This window comes from Dromiciops gliroides, chromosome 4 (genome assembly GCF_019393635.1).
Source record: "Dromiciops gliroides isolate mDroGli1 chromosome 4, mDroGli1.pri, whole genome shotgun sequence".
Classification (NCBI taxonomy): Eukaryota; Metazoa; Chordata; class Mammalia; order Microbiotheria; family Microbiotheriidae; genus Dromiciops; species Dromiciops gliroides.
This window is the reverse complement of record NC_057864.1, coordinates 238371220-238391829: the sequence shown is the minus strand read 5'-3', so window position 1 is coordinate 238391829 and position 20610 is coordinate 238371220. Positions and strand designations below refer to the sequence as shown.

Genomic DNA, 20610 nt, shown 5'->3' with positions numbered 1-20610 from the left:
GTTTTGCTAAACTTTCTCTCTCTCTCTCTTTCTCTCCCTCCCTCTCTCCCTCCCTCTTTCTCTCTCATTCCTTTGATATAAAGAATACTCTTTTGGTAGGGGAGAATCCCTTTTTCAAATATTTTTCTGATATATTTGGAAATTATGGGAACAACCAATGCAATTAGAAGGACCCCTTCATGGAAGTTGGAGATCCATAGGTGTTGCACATTGCATACATATTCCCATTTCTTCAATGTATTGATCAGTTGTACTGCCTTTTTCATCTTCTTTTTGTTTAAAATATACTATTTTCTATATGGGATGGCTGGGGCGGGGAACTATGATGATATAAAAAACAGAAGACATTAACTTTTTAAAAAAAAAATTAGAAGGGAGATAATTTAGAATATCTTTGCTGTGAGTTTACCTGATAAAAATTCTTATTTCCAAAAGATACAAAGAACTGATTCCAATTTATGAGAATAAAAGCCATTCCCCAAATGATAACCAAGATATAAACAAGCAGTTTTCAAAGAAAAACATCCAAATAATATATAAACAGCCATATGAAAACATGCTCCAAATCACTAATAATTCAAATAATGCAAATTGACACAACCCCAAAATTCTACCTCACAACTATCAGACTGGCAAAGATGACCAAAAAATATAAGTGACAAATGAAGGGACTAGGGAAAAATGCACTGTTGAGGGAGATGTGAATTGGTATAGCCAATTTGAGAAATAATTTAGAACCATGCTCCCCAAATCATTAATCTATGTATACTCTTTTACCCAGCTACACCAACAGTAGGCCTATACTCCCAAAGGGGTCAAAGAAAGAAGAAAAGGACCTACATATACAAAAATATTTATAGCAGCTCTTTTTGTGGTGGCAAAGAACCAGAAACTAAAGGGTCAGTTGCCATTTGGGGAATGACTGAATGGTGGTGGTAGATGGATGCAATGGAAGTATTATACTATAAGAAATGATCAAAGGAAATCTGAGTTTTGGAGAAACCTGAGAAAATACTTGTATGAATTGATGCGGTGTAAAGTGAGCAGAACCAGGAGAACAATAATGGCAACAATGTAAAGACAAACAATTTTGAAAGACTTAAGAACTCTGATTGACACACTGATCATCTATGATTCCAGAAGATTTATTTTTGTTTTTGTTTTTTCAGAAGATTTATAATGAAACATATTACCTTCCTTCTGACAGAGAGGTAAAAGACTCAAGTATAGAATAAGACATATATATGTATATATACATATATATAATTTTTTTGGACATGGCCAATGTTATAATTTGTTTTGATTTACTATGAATATTTGTTTCAAGGGTTTTTTTTCCTTCTTTTTTCAATGGGGGGAGAAGGGAGAAAAATATTTTTTGTTCATTGAAAATAATTTAAAAAAAAACAAACCAAGGAAAGCTGTAGGCAAGTCTTTGACTGGAACACTACCTATAGGATTCTGGAGCCAATGGATATCCAAACTAGAGTTTTCCCATTATTGGATAAAAAAGTGTCAAAAAAAGCCATAATTTCTTTTTTTTTTTACTATTTATTTATTTTTTAAATTATAAAAGTATTTTATTATTTTCCAGTTACATGTAGAAATAGTTTTCAACATTTGTTTATATAAGATTTCCAGTTTCCAATTTTTTCCCCTCCCTCCCCCCTCCCCAAGACAGCAAGTAATCTGATATAGGTTATATATGTACAATAACATTAAACATATTTCTGCATTAGTCATGTTATATATAAGAGAAGAATCAGAACAAAAAGGAAAAACCTCAAAAAAGAAAAACAACAGGGGCAGCTAGGTGACACAGTGGATAGAGCACCAGCCCTGGGTTCAGGAAGACCTGAGTTCAAATCCAGCTTCAGACATTTGACACTTACTGGCTGTGTGACCCTGGGCAAGTCACTTAACCCCAATTGCCTCACCAAAAAAGAAAAGAAAAGAAAAACAACAGCACCAAAAACAAGAGAAATAGTATGGTTCAATCTGTATCCATATTCCACAGTTCTTTTTTTTTTTTTCTGGATTCGGAGAGCCTTCTCCATCATGAGTACTTTGGAACTATCTTGTACTATTGTATTGCTGAGAAGAACCGAGTCTATCACAGTTGATCAACACATAATGTTGATGATACTGTGTACAATGTTCTCCTGGTTCTGCTCATCTCACTCATCATCAGTTCATGGAAGTCCTTCCAGGTTTCTCTGAAATCTGCCTGCTCATCATTTCTTTCTTTTCTTTTCTTTTCTTTTTTTTTGGTGAGGCAATTGGGGTTAAGTGACTTGCCCAGGGTCACACAGCTAGTAAGTGTTAAGTGTCTGAGGGCGGATTTGAACTCAGATCCTCCTGACTCCAGGGCCGGTGCTCTATCCACTGCGCCATCTAGCTGCCTTTTTTTAATCTTTTTTTTTTTTAATTTTTTTTTTAGTGAGGCAATTGGGGTTAAGTGACTTGCCCAGGGTCACACAGCTAGTAAGTGTTAAGTGTCTGAGACTGGATTTGAACTCAGGTCCTCCTGACTCCAGGGCCAGTGCTCTATCCACTGCGCCACCTAGCTGCCCCATACTCATCATTTCTTACAGCACAATAGAATTCCATTACATTCATATACCACAACTTGTTTATCCATTCCCCAATTTATGGGCAGCCCCATAATTTCCAATTCCTTGCCACCACAAAAAGAGCAGCTATAAATATTTTTGTACATGTGGGTCCTTTTCCCTTTTTTATGATCTCTTTGGGAAAAAGACCCAATAGTGGTATTGCTGGGTCAAAAGGTATGCACAGCTTTATAGCCCTTTGGGCATAATTCCAAATTGCTCTCCAGAATGGTTGGATCAGTTCACAGCTCCACCAACAATGCATTAGTGTTCCAATTTTTTCACAGCTTCTCCAAACATTTATTATTTTCCTTTTTTGTCATATTAGCCAATCTGGTAGGTGTCAGGTGGTACCTCAGAGTTGTTTTAATTTGCATTTCTCTAATCAATAGTGATTTAGAGCATTTTTTTCATATGGCAATGGATAAAAAAGCCATAATTTCTAAAGAAGAATTGAAGGAGATTTAAAAATGTCAATAAAATTTTAAATTAAAAAAAAAAACATTTAGATTCCTCCTCTCAGGGAAACCCTAGTCTGATGGAGGAATAAGAAGTATACCTAGGAAACAACGACCACTACATTATAATTTTCTTTGCTAAGAAAAACTCAGTGACAGAGGGCTGGAGCTAGGTAAAAAAACAAACACACACACAAAAACTTAGAAATTACCTAGTTGGGGCAGCTAGGTGGCGCAGTGGATAAAGCACCAGCCCTGCATTCAGGAGGAGCTAAATTCAAATCTGGCCTATGACACTTGACACTAGCTGTGTGACCCTGGGCAAGTCACTTAACCCTCACTGCCCTTAAAAAAACAAACAAAAAAACAAAAAAGAAATTACCTAGTTCATTTTGAAGATAGGGAAACAGGTCTAGAAAAGGGAAGTAAATTGCTCAATTGATTTAACAGATTGAGTAAAGTGAGGATAGGGCAGAAAGGGTAAGCAATACAGAGCTGAGACAAGCTATTTGTCCATTCTATACATGATTTATTGTGTCCCCTGTTAGTCTCTAGCAGAGACTGTCTTCACCATAATGATTATACCATAAATCATATGCATTTTGGGACTCTCTAGCATTAAAAATATGTTCTTTTTAAAAAAGTATTAAAAACCGTCTCTTGTTTTGCCTCCTTGTGTGCTGTGTTGAAGACAGTGTGTGTTCCTAGTCCAAAAACTATGCATGGGCTTGAGAGTCTTTATTATGGAATAATGTTCTATCTAGTATAGTCCTTTTTGTGTTATAGGAAATGGTAAATGGACGCCTCCATATATGATAGCTCCAGGAGATGATGAAGGGCTAAAGGAACTCCCCCAACACATGCACCAGAGAGGCCACTCTCCCCTTATCTCCAGTGGACAGAATAGCTCTTGGTTTATTATTGCTTGCCTTCTCATCCTCATAGGGGAACCATGTCATCCAGGCCCCTGGAACTAAGGTCTGTTATCTTGACCCTCTTTCCTTCTAATGATACCCCATCTCCCTGTGAAAGCATTCTTATGTAGACACTCCCCATGGCTTGCCTACTCTTCTACTTCTTGTTTCTCCTGCTCCCATTCATCCCACAGATCTCATCTGGTAAGTAGGTAGGGACCTCAAAATGTCCTTAGGATTAGGGGGTTTAGACTTTTCTCTAGATGACAGGTGAGGAAGGAGGGGGTGGCCAGATGTTAAGGTGGAAGTGTCCTTAGTCTTCACTGCCACAGCAACAAAAGAGAATCACCAATTATCTCTACCACCCCCACATCTAATGATGAAATCCGGCCAGGGAGGCTGTGGAAACAATTAGGGTACAGAGCATAACCATTTTGATCCAGGGATGGTAGGAGGAACTGCCTAGAGGCAGAGCTGGGGAAAGAAAAAGAGACTGACTCAGGTTTCTCTATCTAGCAGTGGTGCTGGAGTAGGATAAGCACTGTCATCCACCACCCAATGTTAAGGTTCTCTGGAGTGATACTTCTGTTTAAGGTTCCTTTGGTTCCTTAAGTTTCCTTGTCTGGTGTTTTCAGATGTGTTTTGGTAACTCCATTCTTGGAAAGAGTCTTGAAAGGCAAGATGTAGATTGGGTTTGGTTCATTTTCCTATCATTTCCCAACCCCTTTGCATGATTCCATTCTTTTTTTTTTTTTTTTTTTTTTTGCGGGGCAGTGGGGGTTAAGTGACTGCCCAGGGTCACACAGCTAGTATGTGTCAAGTGTCTGAGGCCGGATTTGAACTCAGGTACTCCTGAATCCAGGGCTGGTGCTTTATCCACTGCGCCACCTAGCTGCCCCGCATGATTCCATTCTTGGGAAAGAGGAAGGGGAAATCCATTTCTCCCTCTCCAGCTAGAGCTTGGTTACATCCCCCATTATGTCTTCATTTCTATAAAAGGAAGAAATTTTCCTTCCATTCTTCTCCCCAACTACATCCTAAAGCTTGAGGAGTACCCCCCACCAGGTAATATTAATAATAACCTAACATTTATATAGTGCTTACTACATGCCAGGTACTGTGCTAAGTGAGCACTCTACAATTATTATCTCATTTACCTTACAACAACCCTGCGAGTTAGGTACTACTATTATCTCCATTTTACAAATTGGGAAACTGAAGCAAATAGGTTAATTGACTAGTCCAGGAATACACAGCTAGTTAGTATCTGAGGCTAGATTTGAACTCAGGTCTTCCTGAGTCCAGTCATGGTACTCTATCTACTTTGCCACCTAGCATAACCAAGAATCTGACAAAGCCTAATAAGGAGAAAGGAAGAAAGGGGTCAATCAGGTGTGGGTGGGATGGGGTCTGTTCCCTCTTTTTGGATTACCTCCTAACACTCACCCTCCTTCTACACAGATGATATCCTGTCCACATATGTGGCCCTCAGGGAGAATGTGGAGCTTCCATGCCCTGAACCACCTACCTTGTATGGAGACGAGACGCTATCATGGTTCCGAAGCCCCGTATCCAGATCCAATACTATCGAGGTGATCCGTATCTCCATGACCAACAAGCATGCAGAGGCTTGGAAGACAGTGAAGGAAGTCAGACTAAGTCTGCTGAGGAATAATTCTCTGTGGCTAGAAGAAGCTAAGGAGGAAGATGCAGGACGATACTGGTGTTCTGTGCTTGGCAACTATGTCAGGTACCAGAACTGGAGGGTATATGAACTCTCTGTGATCAGAGGTGAGAGGGGGTTTATGGAACCTCTTGGGGATGGGGGAAAGAGAGAGGATACAGGGGGCCAAGGGAGTCCCAAATGAAATGGGGAGAACACTGAGCTCTGAAGATGATGAAGAAAGCAAGGCAAAAGCTGTTAGCTGCCCCGGTTGTTCACTCTGACTGCAGGGGATTGGTGAACATGGGGTAATATAGTAGATTCTTCCATCCCTTTTTTTTTTTTCCAACAGGCTCCCAGCTATCAGCAAAGACTGCTGAGGGTTCTGTCTGCTCAATACTGGTGTGTTCAGTGGTCTCAGCAGTGTTCCTGGACTCTGTGGTTTGGCTGGAAGGGAAGGGGAAAGTGAAGGGTAGGGTGGAGACTTTCATGGGAAAGGATGCTTCCCTTCTCATGGTGTGTCCTGCAGAAGGTACATCAGAGTCCCGGATCCGAAGGGCCAGAAGTATCCGTTGCACTTTCCCTCAGGACAAGGGCATCAGTTTCAACCTGACAGGTGAATTTGGTGTAGGGAATAATAATAAAAATGATAGTTCACATTTGTATGGGTCTTTAAGTCTTGGGGAAAATACTTTCTTTTCAATAACCTTGTGTAGTAGATAGTACAATAGAGTTATGTTATTACTATTATTATTATTATTATAAAACAACCCATTATAGTATAGGAACTGGAGTTGTGACCTTGGGCAAGTCATTTACATTGAGTCTGTTTTCTCATCAGTAAAACATGGATAATAATACCTGTATTTCTTACAAGGTTATTGTGAGTCAAACAATTTACAAACACTGATGCACTATATAAATGTGAATCATATATATATGTATATACATATACATACACATATATCACAGAGGAGAGAGGATGATGAAACCAAGAACTTTGGGTAGAATGGTCTGCATTCCAAAATGATCAAATACAATGCTTTTTAGTAGAGTAGAAAGGGGAAACAATAACACACAAAAATGTTTCTGATGGAATTGCTGCTATAGAAAGTATATGTGGGCCCTGCTGGTAAGGGGAAGGGGAGGAGAGAAGAAGAATAATCCCAGTGGGATAGCTCATTAGACAGAAAAGAGCAACTTATAATGCTCTTTGGCGTGGCAGAGCCCATTTCCAGGGATTGGGGAAGAACCATGGAAAGGGAAAAGAAACCATCCACATATTTCAGGAAGAAAGGACCATTACAGGAAGTTTTTGATGGAATGGTATGGGCTGGGGGAAAGGCAGAATTCACTTTCATGTACTATTGCATTACTAGAAGAATCACCCACTATTATCAAGAAGTTGGAAAATAATGTAGTTCTTCAATATGGTTTTTCTCTTTGGAATTGAGGTAGACAGTAGAATGTGTGGCAACAGGTTGTTCTAATCACACTTACAATTGTATAGAAGGAAAGTCAAAGGCAATGAGCAGTGTTCAATCATTACATTTGGGTTTTTTGTTTGTTTGTTTGTTTTTTTGTTTTTTGCAGGGCAATGGGGGTTAAGTAACTTGCCCAGGGTCACGCAGCTAGTAAGAATCAAGTGACTGAGGCGGAATGTGAACTCAGGTCCTCCTGAATCCAAGGCTGGTGCTTTATCCACTATGCCACCTAGCTGCTCTCAAATCATCCATTTTTATATGGAATGTAATTTGGAATAAGGATTAGAGCTTTTCACAGGCATACACACACCCCCCACCCTTCATCCTCATCCTGAGTTCACATCTCACCTCAAACACTTAATTAACTATGTGATCCTGGGAAAGTTATGTAAACCCTTTCAGCCTGTTTCTGGGAGATAGCAATAGCACCTACATCATGAAGATCAAATGAGATATAAAGATCAAATGAGATAAGTATGCAAAACACTTTGTAAACCTTAATGGGCTAAATAAAATGATTATTCTCCTTCTAGCTGTGGCCTCCCCAGATGCCCCTCCTACCCGCTGTGTGGTCTCCCCAACCTGGGATATCCAAAAGATCCTGTTGCTGCTTTGTGTTCTGGGGCAGGGAGTCACCATCTTGGCCATGGGAATAGTTCTCTGGAGACGCCGGAACCACAGGGCTCAGTATGGAGGTTTGTCTACCTTCTCCAAAACACACACACACACACCTTGAGAGAGATGTTGAGGGGCAGCTAGGTGGTGCAGTGGATAGAGCACTGGCCCTGGATTCAGGAGGACCTGAGTTCTCATCCAACCTCAGACACTTAACACTTACTAGCTGTGTGACCCTGGGCAAGTCACTTAACCTGAATTGTCACACCAAACAACCCCCCCCCCCCAAAAAAAGAGAGAGAGGTATTGGCCAGAGAAGGAGGAAGGGAAAGAGGTATTTAAGCAGAACTATAGAAAAGGCTCTGGAACCTAGACTTCTCCATTCCTCAGCCTCTAAACTCCCCTTGATTTCTGCCAGTAGGAGAGAGTGGGCAGTAAGAGGTGAACAGGAGTGCAATTCCTTTGTGTGTGCATATGTGTGTGTGTGTTTGTGTGTGTGTGTGAGTGTAAAATCATTCTGTCACTTCTTTATGCTCTTCCACAGATGATTCCACTTCTCATTTCAAACCAGAAACCCAAGTTTATGAAAATATCCACTTGGCCATTCCCAGGTAAGAAAGAAACTAGAAGAAGTCCAGGTGCCCGAGTGCCTAATATGGTGCAATGAGAGGGAGGCAAAGATCCTGGACATCTGAAGACATGAGGACTATGTCAGTGGTCTGTTTCTCTATTTTCTTACCCATTTTCTCCTTCCTCTATCTTTTAGTCCACCTGCCCCCAGGACCATGTGATCTTGATGATGTCATCTGCAAGGAGAAGGCATTCGCAGGTCTCCTTGGAAACCCAGGATGAAATGAAGCCACTGTTACCTCATCAAAAAATATCAGGGCTCAGAAGACTGTATTAGCACTGTTTCTCTTGTCTCCTCTGGGGAGAGCTGTTGGAGGGAGGGAAGAGAGGGGAAAGAATGTTTCACAAATGAAATTATGTTGTCACCTATCCTAGTGTACACCTACACCAATCTTAACGCACTGGGGAATGCTGAGGTCAGCCAGGTTAAGGGGGGGGGCGGCATACTGCAGAAGGAAGGAGATAACATTAAAGAAGGGAGACTAAGGGACAAAGAGAAGAATGAGACTGAGGGAAGGAGGGGGGCCCAGAGAGGAAAAGACTGAGAGGACAAAGAGAAGGACTGAAGGACAGTGAGAGAGCGAAACTAATGGAGAAATTAAAAGGAAAAACTTCAAGGTGGACACATCTCCCATTGCCTCATCCTCCCAAAAGTGAGTCATGAAAGAAACCAAAAGGATCAGAAGCCTGTTAATCTCTTGGCATTACATAGCTAGCGAAAACTGGAGGGAGGACTGTCACTTTAATAGAAAGGTGAGTGAATGAATGCAGGCCACAGAGAGGTCCAGGGAGCAAAATCCCACCAGTTATCCAGGACACACACACACACACACACACCCCTACACACTCGCACACACACAGACATTCCTACACACTTGCACACTCTCTTCACCTTATTTTCCCAGAGAGAAATGTCCAAACCAGTTTCCAGCACTGGTATTCTCCACACCCTTTCCACTGCCCACGAGTCCTCTAGTCCCCTTCATGTGACCTCACCCTTCCTGCCCCCACATCTCCTGAGAGTGACCGTCCTCAAGGACTTGGGGGCCCAAGGACTGGGTGTTATGGTCACTCTCTTGAACATCCAAGCTAAAGAGAACTTTTTATCCCTTTCCTCCTAGGACTTTAAGGCTTGGTGAACAATTGGCCTCTTGCCAGCGTCTAGGTTAACCCAGGTTCTTAAAGGCATTATCTCCACTCTTCTGGTCTCTTTCCACAGACAACTCCCTCCTCTCTTTTTTTTCCCCTCCTCTTTCTCCAACAGAGAAACTTGGACTGAGGAGTTAGGGTAGGGTGAAAAAAAGGGTGACCCATACCTTCTCTATCCCCTGAGGACCTCTAGAAAAGAAGAAACATGCAGAAAGTGAAATGCCTAGCTCATGATTTGGCCCCTTGGAAAAGTTTTCTTGTGATTAAACCCTGCCCTGGGAGAGGAACAGAAGAAGATGATCTAACAACTGGATCTTGGTTTCCCACCTGTTGGGTCCACAGCTTAGATTACAGGTTCTCAACTTTTGGGGGGCCCTTGGCTTTCAGTAAACCTTCCCATCTCCCTTATTCAGTATAAAACTCTAGACATAAATTCTAGAGTTTACCATGCATGTACACGGGAGAAATAAAGTAGATCAATTTCGATTAGATGATATAGTTACCTACCAATATTCCCCATACTCTTTGACAAGCTTCTCCTACCTCCCTGGGGGTACATATACCCCAGGTTGGAAACCCCAGATTTGATCACCCTGTCCTTCAACACCCTGCCTTCTCCACTCTACCCCTCACCCCCAATCTCCTAGTTACCTGATCCCACAGGAAATTACTAGAGGAAGGGAAGGAGGAGGAGGAAAGACCCTTTGACTTAAAATCTCTAGTACTGGAAAAGGAAAGGAATTGGATTGTGACATCTCCTTTTCTTCAATATATTTCAATCCCATTCCCGTTCCCTTAGAGAAACTCATCTCCCACTACTGAGAGTTCTGCTAGCTGCTTCAGGCCCAGAAATCATTGACCTCTCTGCAAGCTTCCTCAGGACATTTATGGCCTCCATTTTCATTCCACACCCCCTCCCTCTTCTTTCTCCTGCTCAGGTCCTCCTGTCACTAACCCCATCCTTCACTCCTGACCTCTACCTTTATATATTAATCAAATGGATTGAGGGGGTGATCGAAGTATCTTTAGGAGTATCTATGGAAATGAGGATCCAGTTATTTCTAAGTTTCTGAGGGGGCATACGTGGTGGTATCAAGGGTTCAGACAGTGCCTTTGGATAGGGGGTCCACAAGATTATATAGAAGAGGAGTGCTGTTGCCTGTCACGATAGAGCCAATAAAACTAGGAGTCTGCAGCTGACTGCAGGCCTGTGCTCATCTCTGCTGTGGTTCTCAGTAGCATCAGCCAGGCATACAGCCCTAGGGGCACGAATTATAAAAGCTCCCCTTCCAATAAGTAGAATGTAGCTGGGAAAAGCAGCCCAACATCTCCATCTCTGGAAACAAAGGGCGTTTGGGTCAAAGCTAGATGATGGAGGGGCAGCTAGGTGGCTCAGTGGATAAAGCACTGGCCCTGAATTCAGGAGGACCTGAGTTCAAGTCTTACCTCAGACACTTGACACTTACTAGCTGTGTGACCTTGGGCAGTCACTTAACCCTCATTGCCCCACAACAACAACAAAACAAACAAACAAAAAAAAACTAGATGACTGAAGGGGGAGACTGAGCAAAGAGCTGAGAGAGTGGAGGGTGGAGAGAGATTCAGGCTGCCTACTCAGACTTCTCCAGCAAAATTTGAGCAAAGCTTCAAGTTTAACAGTGAAGCCATTGGGCCAGTGGGGTAGTGAGTCCAGTTGGGAGAGCAGGTCTACAGCACAACAAAGAAATAAAAAGGAAGAGACAGACACTGAGGGGAAAAACAACAACAACAACAACAAAAAGCCAGAGACAGATGGTGGACAACAGAGAGTGATGAAGGGATCAAAGGATTTAAAGATAGAAGGACCTTAGACATCATCTAATCCAAGATCCTCATGTTACAGATGAGTAATTCGAGGGGAGAAAAAAACAATTGAGAGAGGAGGGGGAAGAGATATCAAGGAAGGGGAAAGGAAAAAGAAGACAGAAATAAAGGATACAGAGATAGAGGGCAAGTCAAAAACTTGGAGATACATAAAGATAAGGAGATACAGTCAGAAAAAGTGGATGGAGAAAGACAGTGTAGGCAAAACAAGTGTCAAGTGTCTAAGGCTGGATTTGAACTCAGGTCCTCCTGAATCCAGGGCCGGTGCTTTAATCCACTGCACCACCTAGCTGCCCTCAAGCCAAAACAATTTTATTCACAACATTTCAACTATAACTTGTAACTTAATTATAATAGCTAGCTTTGATACAGCACTTTAAGGTTTGCAAAGCACTGTTCATATATTATCTCATTTGATCCTTAAAAAAAATAAAATTGGGAGCAGCTAGGTGGTGCAGTGGATAAAGCACTGGCCCTGGATTCAGGAGGACCTGAGTTCAAATCCGGCCTCAGACACTTGACACATACTAGCTGTGTGACCCTGGGCAAGTCACTTAACCCCCATTGCCCTACAACAAAAACAAAAACAAACCAAAAAAATAAAATAAATAAAATTGGGGCAGCTAGGTGGCACGGTAGATAGAGCACCGGCCCTGGATTCAGGAGTACCTGAGTTCAAATCTGACCTCAGACACTTGACACTTACTAGCTGTGTGACCCTGGACAAGTCACTTAACCCCAATTGCCTCACCAAAAAAAAAAAAATCCCGTGAAGTTTTCCTCCATTTCACTACCTTCCTTCCCAACATAGGCACAATTGTATGCACACACACTCATCTCCTGGTTCCCACATCTCAGTCACCTACTTCTTGCTTACTTGAATAACCAAGATCTTAAATCCCTCTCTCCTTTCCCAATGCTACTTTCACCCATAATTCTAGTGAGGATTAAGAGGTTCATTGCCCCAAGACTAGAGGAAGTTGAGGAGGGGATAGCTCTCTCCTACTATTCCAACAAAGATGAAGAAAGAGCATTGGACCCAATAATGATCTGGTATCCTAAGGAGAAACCACCATCCTTTTTCCAGACCAGATCGGCATAGGGAGATAAACAGAAGCCTGGCAGACTCTGGGAAAGGAATCTAGCCAGGAAGACCTGTGCAAAACTTTTTAGCTTCTTGGCTTGAGCTGCCTCTAATATCTTTGAAGAGCACAGCATGAATTTGGAATTATGCCCAAAGGGCTATAAAGCTGTGCATACCCTTTGACCCAGCAATACCACTTTTGGGTCTTTTTCCCAAGAAGATCATAAAAAAGGGAAAAGTACCCACATGTACAAACATATTTATAGCTGCTCTTTTTGTGGTGGCCATGAATTGGATGTTATGGGGATGCCCATCAATTGGGGGATGGCTGGACAAGTTGTGGTATATGAATGTAATGGAATACTATTGTGCTGTAAGAAACAATGAGCAGGAGGAGTTCAGAGAAACCTGGAGGGACTTGCATGGGCTAATGATGAGTGAGATGAGCAGAACCGGGAGAACATTGTGTACAATATCATCAACATTGTGTGTTGATCAACTGTGATAGACTAGATTCTTCTCACCAATATAACGGTACAGGAGAGTTCCAAAGGACTCATGATAGAAAAGGCTCTCCGAATCCAGAAAAGAAAAAAAAAAAGCAACTGTGGAATATGGACACTGATTGGACCATACTATTTCTTTTGTTTTTGGTGCTGTTGTTTTTCTTTTTTGATGTTTTTCGTTTTTGCTCTGATTCTTCTTGTATAACATAACTAATGTAGAAATATGTTTAATATTATATATATATATATATAAACCTATATAAGATTACCTGCTGTCTAGGGGAGGGGAGGAAGGAGGGAGAAAAATTTGAAATTGGAAATCTTATCTAAACAAATGTTGAAAACTAAAATAAATAAATAAATTTTTTTTAAAAAGAGCACAGCATGATGAAATAGTTTATCTGTCAGATTTAAGGACAGAGGAAGAATTTAGGACCAAAGAAGATATAGAGAGCAATACAAAATGTAAAACAGATCATTTTGATTATATAAAATTAAAAAGCTTTGCAGAAACAAAAACTAATGTAACCAAGATTATAAAGCAGAAAACTGGGAAAGAATTTTTGAAGCAAGTATCTCTGATAAAGGCCTCATTTCTCAATTATATAGAGGACTGAGTCAAATTTACAAGTCATTCCCCAATTGATAAATGGTTGGTTTTTGTCTTTTTTCCCCACAGGCATTGGGTTGATGTCTTGACATGCACTGAACTGTACTTAAGTGAGGGAAGGCTGTGTAAGGTTACCAATGTCACTCTCTTCTCCAGAGCCAGAGCTGTTTGAGTCCAGTGGCAAGATATACATTGAGATGACTAGAGATGCCCCTGGATGGTTGTGGGTTTTTTTGTTTTAAATCATAAAAGTATTTTATTATTTTCCAGTTACGTGTAAATATTGTTTTCAACATTTGTTTTCATAAGATTTTGAGTTCCAAATTTTTCTCCCTCCCTCCCTTCCTTCCCTCCCCCCTCCCCAAGACAGAAAGCAATCTGATATAGGTTATATATGTATAATCGCATCAAACATATTTCTGCATTAGTCATGTTGTGAAAGAAGAATCAGAACAAAAAGGGAAAACCTCAAAAAAGAAAAAAACAACACAAAAAAAGTAGAAACAGTATGGTTCAATCTGCATTCAGAATCCACAGTTCTTTTTTCTGGATGTGGAGAACATTTTCTGTCATGAGCTCTTTGGAATTGTCTTGGATTACTGTATTGCTGAGAAGAGCTAAGTCTATCACAGTTGATCATCACACATTGTTGCTGTCACTGTGTACAATGTTCTCCTGGGTCTGCTCACCTCACTCAGCATCAGTCCATTTAAGTCTTTCCAGGTTTTTCTGAAATCTGCCTGCTCATAATTTCTTACAGCACAATAGTATTCCATTATATTCATATACCACAACTTGTTCAGCCACTTCCCAACTGAGGGGCACTTCCCTGATTTCCAATTCTTTGCCACCACAAAGAGAGCTGCTATAAATATTTTTGTACATGTGGGTCCTTTCCCCTACCTTATGATCTCTTTGGGATATAAACCCATTATTACTGGGTCAAAGGGTATGCACAGTCCTATACCCCTTTGGGCATAGTTCCAAATTGCTCTCCAGAATGGCCAGATCAGCCTACAACTCCACCAACAATGCACCAGCATGCCCTGGATGGTTTTTGAAGGCATTTGGGGTTAATGACTTGCCCAGGGTCACACAACTAATAAGTGTCTGAAGTGAGATTTGAACTCAGGTCCTCCTGGCCTCAGTGCCAGTGCTCTTTCCACTGTGCCACCTAGCTGCCCTAAATTGATAACTGGTCAAAGGATATGAACAGGCAATTTTCAAACAAAGATATCAAAGTTATACACAGTCATATGAAAAAATGCTCGAAATCACTATTGAACAGAGAAATGCAAATTAAAACAACTCTGAGGTATCACCTCACACCCATCAGAGTGGCAAATACAACAAAAAAGAAAAATATTGGATATTGGAGGGAATGTGGGAAAACTGGGATGCTAATCCACTGTTGGTAGAGTTGTGAATGGATCCAACCATTTTGGAGAGCAGTTTGGAATTATGCCCAAAGATCTATAAAACTCTGCATAACCTTTGATCCAGCAAATACCACTGCTAGGTTTATATCCCAAAGACATCCCCAAAAAAGAGAAAAAGACCTACTTGTACAAAAATATTTCTAGCAACTCTCTTTAGGGTGGCTAAGAATTGGAAATCAAAGGAATGCCCATCAATTGGGGAATGACTGAACCAAGGTTATATGTGATTGGGATGGAATATTATTGTGTTATAAGAAATGACAAACAGGACGATTTCAGAAAGGCCTGGAAAGACTTATATGAACTGATGTATAGTGAAGTGATCAGAACTAGGAAAACATTGTGCACAGGGACAGCAATATTGTCTGATGAATTGTGAATGATTTAACTACTCTCAGCAATACAATGATCCAAGAAAATCCCAAAGGACTAATGATAAAGCATACTATCTACCTCAAAAGGAAAAACTGATATTGATTGAACACAGACTGAAGCACAAAATTTTTCACTTTCTTTAATTTTTTTCTTTTATTCAAGTTTTCTTATAAAAAATAACTAATATGGTAATGTTTTACATAATTGCACATATCTGATTGCTTGACACCCCAGGGAGGGGAAAGGGGGAGGGGAACAAGGGATAGAAATTAGAACTCAAACCTTTATTTATTTTTTTGGTGGGGCAATGAGGGTTAAGTGACTTACCCAGGGTCACATAGCTAATAAGTGTCAAGTGTCTGAGGCTGGATTTGAACCTAGCTGCCCAGAACTCAAAACTTTAAATAAAAGTATTTATTTTTGTTTGTTTGTTTTTTTGTTTTTTTAATTTTTGCAGGGTAATGAGGGTTAAGTGACTTGCCCAGGGTCACACAGCTAGTTAAGTGTCAAGTGTCTGAGGCTGGATTTGAACTCGGGTACTCCTGAATCCAAGGCCAGTGCTTTATCCACTGCGCCACCTAGCTGCCCCCTATTATTATTTTTTAAAAGAACAGCATGCAATACATGGGTGGAAAACAGCAATAGGAACCCAGAGAATACAGAATATGACCAAACAAGATTTCAACATTCCCTCCAAAAGTGGGGAGAGTCTGGCCCTAGCACAAAGTCCCAATTTAGGAAATGTGACTAGAAGAATGAATAAACAAAACAAAGGGAGGGGGAAGAAACATAATAAAGACCTTTTATGGAGCCAGGGATGTCTAAGATACAAACCTAGAAGGAAAGAATAAATCAAGAACATCTATAACATTCAAAGCTTCAAAGAAAGAGACAGCTTGTCCACACAATCAACTAGAATTACTAGAAGAAATAGAATAAATTTAAAAATAATATCAACAAATGAATCAATATCATATCAAAAGTGTTAGAAAAAGAAGTGAGTATAATTTTACTGAAATAAATGTAATTTAATTTAAAAATCAAAAAGTATAAGAAACAAGAGCACATGATAGGCTTGGAAGGAGATCAACAGTTTAGTAATGGACTCTTTACAAAATTAGAATACACTCCTCCAAAATTTTTTTTTTTTTGCGGGGCAATGGGGCTTAAGTGACTTGCCCAGGGTCACACAGCTAGTAAGTGTCAAGTGTCTGAGGCTGGATTTGAACTCAGGTACTCCTGAATCCAGGGCCGGTGCTTTATCCATTACGCCACCTCGCTGCCCCTCCTCCAAAATCAATGACTCCATGAGAAAACAATAAATATTAGAACAAAGTGCAAAGGCTGAAAAAAATTGAAGAAAAGATAAGGTACAACAAATTGAAAACAACTGATCCAGAAAAGATTTCAGAGAAAAATCCCTAAAACATTGAACTACCTTAAAAACCACAATTCACCCCCACCCATGCTTTAAAAAAAAAAAAAGAGTCTGCTGTGTGACCCTGGGCAAGTCACTTAAACCTCACTGCCCCACAAAAAAAAAAAATGAGTCTGGGTACCATACATCAAGAAATCATGGAGCAGCTAGGTGGCACAGTGGATAAAGTACCGGCCCTGGATTCAGGAGGACCTGAGTTCAAATCTGGCCTCAGACACTTGACACTTACTAGCTGTATGACCCTGGGCAAGTCACTTAACACTCATTGCCCCACCCAAAAAAAATCCTGAAGAAACTCCAGGACAAAGTGAAAAATACAAAGAATCTTTCACTTACCTCCTGAAAGAAACCCTAAAATGAAAATTCCAATGAACATCATAGCCAAAACCCCAAACTAGCAGTCAGAGAAAACATTTGCAGTCATTCCAAAAGATTTTAGATAACTGAAAAGCCACAGTCAGAATCACAAAAGATTTGGCAGCTACCACCAAAAAGGAAAGGAAATTAGATATAGGAAGTTGGAACAATATAGGAAATGCAAAAATCAGAATAAGAAATCCATGAGTCTGATACTAGTGTGCCATGTGTCCTGGGATTCTCAAATCTTAGGAAGTCACTGAGTTGCATTGGGAGGGGCAGAGAGACTAGCCTTGTTGGGGAATCTAGGAGAGAAAGAGCCTAGTGTTTTCCACATCTCTGTTCCCCTTAACCTAGGCAAGCCCTTCTCCCTGCCTCTATATCTTTTATCTTCTTTATTCCTCTTTCCTCTGATTTTTCACTCCAGTGATGGTGTTCTCTCTTTTTATCTGTCCATCTTATATCTAAGAATTTTTTCTGTCTCTGTTTGTCTGTCATTTTCACCTCAATTTTCCTTCCCTTTGTCTCTTTCTTATTCTGTTCTTTTTTCTCTTCTCTCTTCTCTCCCTTTCTCTTTCTTCTTTCTCTTTACTTTTTTCTGTATAACATTTCTTTCCCATATTGCTTCTCTTTCATTTTTCCTTTCTTTTTTGTTTTCATTATCTTCTTTCCTCACCTTTTTTCTTATCTCTTCTCCTTTTCTCTCTTCTTACTTCACCTCTCATTTTCCTTTTCTCTCTCTTCTCTCTCCTCTTTCCACACTCATTTCTTTCATCTTTTCCCCTCCTTTTCTTATTTTTCTTTTCTTTATCCTTCTTTTACTTTTCCCCTCCCTCTTTCCTTGCTCTTCCCTTTCTGGCCTCTTAATTTTCTCTTTCCTCCCTCTCTTTTATTTTCTCTTCTCACTTTATCTTTCCTTACTCATATCTCCTCCTCTTTTTTTTTTTTTTGCGGGGGCAATGGGGGTTAAGTGACTTGCCCAGGGTCACACAGCTAGTAAGTGTCAAGTGTCTGAGGCCGGATTTGAACTCAGGTACTCCTAACTCCAGGTCTGGTGCTTTATCCACTGCGCCACCTAGCCGCCCCCATCCTGCTCTTTATTGTAGCTGGTTTTTTCCCTTTCTCATTTCTTTTATCCTCTTCCATTTCTCTACTCTTTCCTTCTCCTTCCCTCTCTTAATGTGTTGGTACTTCTATTAGACTTTTTCCCACTGAATTGAGATGTCACCTAAGTTGCCCTACCTAAAGATGTATGTGAGAAATGTGGGAACCTTTGGGAAGGCCATTAGGGTGTGTAGAGTGGGATAGGGGAATGACCCCACCCAGCCTCAGTTCCCTTTGATTCATTGGAGCTTCTATGTTTCTAACCTATAATTACTCCCTCCCAGTTTTACTACTATGAAAGAAAGAGTTAAATCATTCTTTTGTTTTGTTTGTTTGAAAAAGATGGAGGTTATGGAGAGAATAAAAAGAGGGATATAGAATATGAAAGTTCTAAGAGACCTACTCAAGAGACACTGAGATCTCTATTGGGATTGAGTGGGGAGGTGCTATTGGTAAAGAGCTAGGCAAGGGGCATGACTTTCTTTCTTTCTTTCTTTTTTTTTTTTTGTGTGTGAGGCAATTGGGGTTAAGTGACTTGCCCAGGGTCACACAGCCAGTAAGTGTTAAGTGTCTGAGGTCGGATTTGAACTCAGGTCCTCCTGACTCCAGGACCAGTGCTCTATCCACTGCACTATCTAGCTGCCCCGGGGCACGACTTTCTAACAGAAAAAGGATGTAGCTAGGGGAGAATTGAGACCTCTGAGAGACAAAGGGCTGTCTGAAAAGGATGGGGGAAGGGTGTTATAGGGGCTTTAGAAGATGCTAAGATCTCCTTCAATGATTAGAGGCCCCACCCAAGCCCTACCTCAGGCCCCCTGGCGTGGTGAGGTGAGGCATGACTCTGACTCCCCTTTTTTTAATTTTTTTATTGCCCTGTAAAGTCCAGCACCAGGGGTATATAAGCCAGCTGCTTTGGTGTGGGGGGGGGTGGGAGGGAGGGAGGAAGAGAGAGACTAGAGGAAAAGTAACAGCATGAACTCTGAAATCCTGTGGATCCTTCTATGCACCCTGTTGGGGAAGACCCTAGGTGAGGGAGGAATACCCAAGTGACTGGTTCTTCTAGCCCCCTACTCTACCTTTTCCCATCTCCCCATCCCTCTTCTTCTCTCAGGGACCCAGGTATCTGATCTTCCCTATCTTTGGATCAGGTAATCGAATGCGATGTTATGACTGCGATCCAGATGGTCCTTGCTCTGAGATTATAAAAACATGTGGGGAGGGTGAACGCTGTGGATTCCTGGAGCAGAGACTCAACCAAGAGAAGGAGCAGGTCAAGTTTCCAGGGAACCGTGAGTCTGGCAATCTGTTTCCTCTACCCACCCCTGTGTAGAAGGAACCCTACTCCTGATCATTCATCTTTCCTTGAAGATCTAAGCATATATATATATATATATATATATGTGTGTGTGTGTGTGTGTGTATATATGTATATATGTATACTCCTTTTCTAAGACCTCACTCTCTTCTCCTTCCTTTCAAAAAGGAAAAGGATATGATAAACTCATTTAGACTTCTGTTAGAGTCCAGTACTTCCCAAGAGATGGCTGGGGGATGGGGATGGGGAGGGGGAGAGGGAGGATAGAAGGAGAATGGTCAAATTTTAATAGAGACAAATTCTTAAACTAAATGAGGTCTAATGTGGGAATTTCAGGCATAAGATAGAAAGTAAGGCAGACTTTGGGGGTGAGATATATAAAGGGACCTTCATTATCCTTGAAATTACCCCAAGTAGGCAACCCATCCATTCCACCTATAAATCATTCTGTAGCCACTTGTAAAAAAAAAAAAAGTGATCTGGAGCCAGTTTTTCTTGCTATCTTCTTTCCTCACAGCTCCAAATAGTACTTGTTCTCTCCCACAGCCACAGTCACCCTGATCCATCACCGCCCTACCTGTGTGGCTGCCCATCACTGTGAACAGGAGAAAACAGAGTTGGTGGGGGGTGTGCCCTACACCACTCACAGTAGCTGTTGCCATGGTGACCTCTGCAATGGTGCTGCAGCTACTATGGTTCCTAGTATTGCCTCGGTCACTCTGGTGGCTACCACACTGGCTTGGATCCTTCCAGGACTATGGGGAGGGTAATGGCATTTCTGTATGGGCAGAGGGAGGGAGTGGGGCTGGGATCCCTTCCTCCAATGTTAATTAAATTCTACTGACTGATGTACAGCTGAGCAGAAAATTCTCATGGTGTGATGGAGGTAGGGAGAGGAACGTGAGGGAGCAAAATGGAAAAAGGGCTCTGGGGCCTCAGGACGTGATCAGTTTCAGCAGCCAGAGATCCTAAGAGATGATGAGAGCACAACTGG

The 20610-nt window shown here is 41.2% G+C and overlaps 2 protein-coding genes across 2 annotated transcripts; both read left to right on the top strand.

The window, feature by feature from the left end:
* Nucleotides 1-4124: 4124 nt before the first annotated feature.
* Nucleotides 4125-8659, top strand: LOC122726115 (lymphocyte antigen 6 complex locus protein G6f-like). Its single transcript, XM_043963633.1, has 6 exons — nt 4125-4188; nt 5446-5775; nt 6000-6263; nt 7665-7826; nt 8291-8357; nt 8513-8659. The coding sequence occupies exons 1-6, from the start codon at nt 4125-4127 to the stop codon at nt 8535-8537; spliced, it is 912 nt and encodes a 303-aa protein (XP_043819568.1). The 3' UTR covers nt 8538-8659.
* A 10575-nt stretch (nt 8660-19234) lies between these two features.
* LY6G6D (lymphocyte antigen 6 family member G6D) lies at nt 19235-20451 on the top strand. The gene is made up of 3 exons (XM_043963634.1): nt 19235-19328; nt 19450-19590; nt 20163-20451. The coding sequence occupies exons 1-3, from the start codon at nt 19274-19276 to the stop codon at nt 20384-20386; spliced, it is 420 nt and encodes a 139-aa protein (XP_043819569.1). The 5' UTR covers nt 19235-19273; the 3' UTR covers nt 20387-20451.
* The last annotated feature ends 159 nt before the right edge of the window (nt 20452-20610 follow it).

What these genes read in the sequence shown, in the direction of transcription:
- LOC122726115 (XM_043963633.1), top strand. Translation starts at nt 4,125, where the DNA reads ATGGCTTGCCTACTCTTCTACTTCTTGTTTCTCCTGCTCCCATTCATC. An exon ending in CCACAGGGCTCAGTATGGAG is followed by an intron (nt 7,827 to 8,290) that starts GTTTGTCTACCT and finishes GCTCTTCCACAG; the next exon opens with ATGATTCCACTTCTCATTTC. An exon ending in ATCCACTTGGCCATTCCCAG is followed by an intron (nt 8,358 to 8,512) that starts GTAAGAAAGAAA and finishes TCTATCTTTTAG; the next exon opens with TCCACCTGCCCCCAGGACCA.
- LY6G6D (XM_043963634.1), top strand. Translation starts at nt 19,274, where the DNA reads ATGAACTCTGAAATCCTGTGGATCCTTCTATGCACCCTGTTGGGGAAG. An exon ending in CCTGTTGGGGAAGACCCTAG is followed by an intron (nt 19,329 to 19,449) that starts GTGAGGGAGGAA and finishes TCTTTGGATCAG; the next exon opens with GTAATCGAATGCGATGTTAT. An exon ending in GGTCAAGTTTCCAGGGAACC is followed by an intron (nt 19,591 to 20,162) that starts GTGAGTCTGGCA and finishes TCTCTCCCACAG; the next exon opens with CCACAGTCACCCTGATCCAT.